Consider the following 5,915-nt stretch of genomic DNA (forward strand, 5'->3'; position numbering starts at 1 on the left):
CGCCCGCGACTCCGCCGGGGAGAAGGTCCCGGCCGCCGCGGCCCCGGCCGGCCTCCTGGAGTAGCGGCTCAAGCCGGCCTTCTGGAACATTCTTGCCCTGGGGCCCAGTCCGGGCTGCCCGATGGGCCTGCACCACCGAGGCTCTGAGGAGGCCGCGCAGGGGCCCTCGGAGCCTCCGTCCCAGCTCACACCGGCCTCCCCTTAGCGCAAGACCCCGTGGGCTCCGAGGGAAGCCGGCTGCGGGCCCCGGGCACAGCCTTCCGGGGCCTGACCCACCCGCTCCCGGGAGGCGGTCACAGCCTCGGGGCAGCCCCTCGGGGACTCAGAGGTGACGGCACCCCCGCCCCGGGGTGGGGAGCGGGCTGGCAGAGGGCGCGAGGCGGCGCCCGCCAGCTGGGGCCTTGGCATCTGCTGTGCAGCGCCAAGCCTGCAATTACGGCACTCGGTAATTTGCTAATGACTGCCTGGCTGGGTTTGTTTGTACTCTCAGCTTGGGGAGTACAGGGTGAGGGGTGTGGCTGAGAGGGACAGGAAGGCGGCCCTGCCCACACAGCCCCACAGGGAGCCCAGAGTCAGTCACCCTAGAGGTTGCCAAAGTGGGGAGAGGGCTGTCTGATCACGGGCCCAGGCCTTTTGCATCTCTTGGGGGAAAGACGGGGGGGGGGAACAGGCAGGTGATGCAGTCAACAGAGAGGGGAGGCTTAGTGTGGACACTGGAAGCTAGCTGACCCCTTATCCCCGTGGTCAGGGACCCTACTGCCATCCTGGAGCAGGAGCTGACCACCAGCCCACTTGGGCCCTGGGGGTAAATGGAGTCAGGGCAACAGGGCCCAGCTATGGTGGAAGGGAAGGAAGTTATGAGTCCCCATATCAAAGCCCCAGAGGGACCAGGGCACCCAGGCCCACCCTGTAGGGAGATGGTTGGCTTCTGGGACTTATTCATGCGGATGGCTGCTACACTGCTGGCTGTGTTCTTTTCCATGTCCTGCTCTCTCTCTCTCTCTCTCTCTCTCTCTAACGTTTTGTCAGCCATTTTTTAGTTCAGCTTTTTGGCAGGGCTTGAACTCAGGGCCTGGACGCTGTCCTGAGCTCTTTGGCTCAAGGCTAGTGCTCTACCACTTTGAGCCACTGCTCCACATCTGGTTTTCTGGTGATTAATTGGAAATGAGTTTCATACGTTTTTCTGCCTGGGCTGGCTTCAAACTGTCATCCTCAGATCTCAGCCTCCTGTGTAACTAGAAGTGCAGGTATGAGCTACGGCACCGGCCTGTCCTGCTCATTTATGATGCATAAAGCTTGGACATCGAGGCTGAACTGCCTCTTGTACCCAGCCCCCAGCTGGAGCCTGGAGTCAAAGCGGGGATCTGGAACCTGGTAGGAGGCCTGGGGTGGAGGCCAGATGCGTCAGAGGAGACGGACAGGACGTGGGGTCTCTTGAGAGCCAGATCTTAAGGGCCTTGGGCACTCAACCAGTGTGAACCTCAGAGGTCTCTGTGTTGGTTCTTGGAGCTGTGTTCCACTTCAGCCAAGAGGAAATTCCTGCAGAAAGAGCCGACGACCTCTTTCCTCCAGGATTCCAGCTCTGGGAAGAAGCTGGTTGACACACAGATCTGAAGAGAGCATTTCATTCCTGAGGTCCAATGGATGTCCTTCTGGGAAAAGGGAAGTGATTTTGCGACGCAGTGGCAGGCTCTCGGCAGTGCCAGTCTCTCCCCACCCAGTTCTGTTGGGATGAGGAGCTGGCCTGGACTATGGGATCCTAGAGAGCAGTGCGAAAGGAGAGACCCCAAATTCCTGTCACACCCACAGCCCCATCACACCCCAACCCAAGCCAACAAGCAGGACGACTGTCGCGTGGTTCCTGGTGACGGTGCTGGTGGCAGGCACCAACGCTCACAGTCGGCGTTCCTCCAGACAAGGCTGCTGGCCCACGGTTAGCCAGCAGGAAGGGTGAGAATGAGGCTCAGAAGGACTTCCTCCTCCTCGTCAGACACCACTGGCTGGCCCCTGGAGCCCAGCTTCCCTCTGGAGCCTCAAATCTGAGGCTGCTGGGGCCTTGCTTGCTCTCAACCAGCTGTACCCCCCAAAAATGGCCTGGTGCTAGGGAAATGGTGGCAGATGGACCCGCTGCAGGCCATGGATCAAAGTACGAGGTACCACCCTGGGCCCGGCCTCCCCTACCATGCACTGTGAGACCTTGGGCAGTGCTCTCGCTGCTCTGTGCCTCAGTTTCCCCATGTGGGCCATGGGGAGAAGTCAGAGCTACCTCTCGGAGGGGTGGACAGAGTAGCTGCTGTGCTGTGAGTGCCTATGCTGCTCCCGGCAGCCCCCACCAACACCAGTAAACAAGGGGCCGTCTCCTGCAGGACCAGGTCCAGGGGCCATTTTTGCCTTCACCGCCTCCCTCCCCCCAGAGAGGGGACAGCCTCCAGGCATCAGTAGAGCCGTGGGAGGCTAGCCCGCCCAGGAGAGCGGTTTAAGAGCGACAGGCTACACGTGGTCACTCCACTAGAGGTCAGAGCTGTGGACACAGACGCTGTCCCCGGTTCCCAAGCCCTGATCTACCTGCCAAACACTGCAGCCGGCCCCAAAACCGAGGACTTGCCGCCACTGGACCAGGAAGTGGGGATCTGATGTCCCGACTTATGATGACTCCATGTTCCCCCATCACATCTTCCTCTCCTGCTGACCTGACCTGTGCCCACCACCCCTACAGCTCCCGCCCTCCCGGGTCTCTGCAGTGTTCAACAGTCATGTAAATAGTCCCAGCTCCTTCCACACCCGCCCTCTAATGTACAGCCATTTGTCTGGTGGAAAGATGACACCCAATCTGGCGTCTGGCTTTTTGTGCACCTTTAATAAACCAAGCTATGGCATTGCCCATGCTGTCCACTGTTCCTCGGTCAAGGCAGGCCGAAGGGCTTTCCATCCCCACCATGGCTGCCCCTACCACGGGTCCAGTGCTGGTCAAGGAAACCTCTTGTTGAAGGCATCTCAGGTCAGATCTGAGTCTACTCAGGGACAAGGCCCCATGGTGTCAGCATATGTCCACTTGGTCCCAAGAAAGAGCTAGGAGGAAAGACAGCTCTTCAGTGTGGTGATGCCACCTTGGTAGGCTGTGTGCCAGCCCTTGGCGGCTGGTCCCAGTGTGGACAGCAGGGAGTCTGGTCTGTCACCGCCACGGGGCTCTCATTGCAAGATGCCTGCCTGCCGGTAGTTCTGGACAGTCGGATCCCAGGTTCTCGTCGGGGTGGACCAGGCTGGCCAACGTGGGAAGGAGGCAGCCAGCAGTGGGTCAGGGTGGCAAAGCTTCGGCTAATGGGAAGTTCCTGAGGGGTACAGGCCCCAAAGACCCAGTGTTTGGCTTAGGAGATGGCTTGAGCTGAGAGGCGCTCTTTCAGGGAGAGAAACAGAAGTTTCTTTTTTTCTTTTTGCCAGTCTTCGGGCTTGAACTCGGGGCCTGAACACTGTCCCTGAGCTCTACCCCTGGAGCTGCAGAGCCACTCCTGTTTATGTGGTATTGAGGAATGGAACCCAGGGTTTCAAGCATGCTAGGCAAGCACTCTACCACGAAGCCACACTCCTAGCCCTGAGAAGTTTCTTCTAAAGAAGCGTCAGAGGCCCTGGATGGAGTTACTCCCATAGCACCCATCAGGCCTTGCGCCATACCCGGACCCCGTGGGGCCACCTGCATATGGGCACTGACGCCCCCCCCCCCCACACACACACAGTGCATCTCCAGAGCTGCTGCCCCAGATGGCAAAGTCTCAGGTGCGACTCAGGTGGCCATTCTGATCCAAAGAGGTTTTTATCCATTGACTCAGCAGGGGCCCAGGAGCCTCTAGACCTGCCCCTCCCCCCACCCCCAACACACACAGAGCCACCCACCTGTGGGCCACAGGTCTCTGCCTACTTCGGATGAAAAGTCCCCTTTCCCGATCCATTCACCTCCACCCACCACAGCACCAGAGCTAGTGAGGGTGGCAGCATGGGACTCAGAACGCAGGCGGGGACTCTGGGAACTTTTCTTGGGGGACAGTAAGGATGGTAGCTCCAGCATGTCAGGGTGAGGATCAGCCTGGCCAGAGGCAGCAGTCAAATCAGGAAGGAGATAAATTAGAGGCTGGGCTGGCCCCAGGCACACTGGTGCTAGGCTTTGGCAGCCAGGTCTGACCTTCAGTTAGGCCCAGCTAAGCAGTGACCAGTGTCTCCCTGAGGGTCACACGTATATCTATCTTCAGCCAACTGTTCAGAGCCCTAAGCAGGAGTATGAAGACAGGAAGGAGGTGGCACTGCTCTAGTGGCCTTGTCTCTCAGATCAGACGGAAGGGGACTGGAACAGCCATCCTTCAATGTCCCCTTCTGAAACCGCGGCGGGGCCCTGCCGCAGTCCTGAGACACGGAAGCTGTGGGGTGGGTCTCTCCAGCCAGTGTCACAGTGTTCTGCAGCCTCCTGAGTGCTGGGAGTGAGCAGGGGTGACCTAATCCCAGGGTCTGGCTGGACGTGGAATGTCCCCAGGGAGAGGGGGAAGCCAGGTCAGCGTGAGGAGAGAGCCAGGGTCCCCGGTGGCGGCAGCGCCGTCTGTGACACCTGGCTGATGTCCAGCTCCAGCTCCTGGCCGGCCTGCCGGAGCGCCTCGCACTTCCGCCTCAGCCCGCCCCCAGCCTGCCGCAGCCGCTCGTTGGTGGCCACGTAAGCCCGGCTCTGCTGGTAGAGAAGCTCCCGCTGGGCCTCGGGCTCCTCAGTCTTCTTGTTGGGTCTTGGGGCATCTGGGGGACAGGAAATAGCATCCTAAGTGAGCAAAAGCCCACCTGCCACTGGGTGCTGGCGGCTCACGCCTGCACTCCCAGCTACTCAGGGGGCTGACATCTGAGGACTGTGGTTCAAAGCCAGCCTGGGCAGGAAAGTGCATGGGACTCTTACCTTGAATTAACCACCAAAAGTGAAGATGTGGTTCAAGTGGTAGAGCACTAACCTTAGGCACACAAACTCAGGAATTGGGGCTGGGAATGTGACTTAGTAGAGTGCTTGCCTAGCATGCATGAAGCTCTGGGTTCAATTCCTCAGTACCACAAACATAGAAAAAGCCAAAAATGGTGCTGTGGCTCAAGTGGTAGAGTGCTAAGCTTTGAATAAAAGGAGCTCAAGGACAGTGCCCAGGCCCTGAGTTCAAACTCCCAGGAACTGAGCTTCAGGAATTGAGTTCAAGCCCCAGGACTGGAACAAAAAAAGTCAAGTGAGAGCATGAGCATGAGGCCCTGAGTTCAATACCTGAGTTCAGTACAGGTGTGGAGACACACACACACACACACACAGGCTGCTTTTCAGTACAGGTGTGGACACACACACACACACACACACACACACACACACACACACACACACACACGCTGCTTTTGTCCTGCTCAGGGCTATCTAGATTTCCACTGAGTAAGCCCAACATCCAACAAGTATGTGGGGCGCTAGGGTTTGGTTAAAATGTCCCAAGCACCCTCAGCTTGTCGTTTTGTTTTTGGAAATGGAGTCTCACGGACTTTCCTGCCAGGGCTGGCTTTGAACCCGATCTTCAGATCTCAGCCTCCTGAGTGGCTAGGATGACAGGCATGAGCCACTTGCATCCAGCCCATTGGCTTTTTGGTTGTTGATTTTTGTGATGCTAGGAATAAAACCCGGGGCCTCAAACACACTAGGTTAAATGCTCCACCCCCAAACCATGCCCCCTTTACACCCCAAGCCCTGTTTAGTACATCAAAAATGTAAAAAGTTGGGGTTGGCATTAACTTAGTGGCAAAGGGCTTATCCAGGTACAAGAAGAAACAAACAAACACTATTCTTTTTTTTGGGGGGGGGTCCGGTTGTGGGGCCTGAACTCTGGGCCTGGGCGCTGTCCCTCAGCTCTTCAGCTCAAGGCTAG

The 5,915-nt window shown here is 58.1% G+C and overlaps 2 protein-coding genes across 2 annotated transcripts in view; one reads left to right on the top strand and one right to left on the bottom strand.

Moving 5' to 3' along the window:
* Apc2 (adenomatosis polyposis coli 2) overlaps positions 1–205 on the top strand; it is a 17,510-nt gene extending 17,305 nt beyond the window's left edge. The window contains exon 15 of the mRNA XM_013022693.1: positions 109–205. Within this exon, the coding sequence (XP_012878147.1) occupies positions 109–205 (97 nt within the window). The remainder of the gene's footprint in view (positions 1–108) is intronic.
* A 4,295-nt stretch (positions 206–4,500) lies between these two features.
* Positions 4,501–5,915, bottom strand: part of LOC105990378 (chromosome unknown open reading frame, human C19orf25) — a 3,539-nt gene continuing 2,124 nt past the window's right edge. The window contains exon 2 of the mRNA XM_013022745.1: positions 4,501–4,770. Coding sequence (XP_012878199.1) covers positions 4,538–4,770 — 233 coding nt within the window. The 3' untranslated portion in view covers positions 4,501–4,537. The remainder of the gene's footprint in view (positions 4,771–5,915) is intronic.

Source organism: Dipodomys ordii, unplaced genomic scaffold, assembly GCF_000151885.1.
Source record: "Dipodomys ordii isolate 6190 unplaced genomic scaffold, Dord_2.0 Scaffold64, whole genome shotgun sequence".
Classification (NCBI taxonomy): domain Eukaryota; kingdom Metazoa; phylum Chordata; class Mammalia; order Rodentia; family Heteromyidae; genus Dipodomys; species Dipodomys ordii.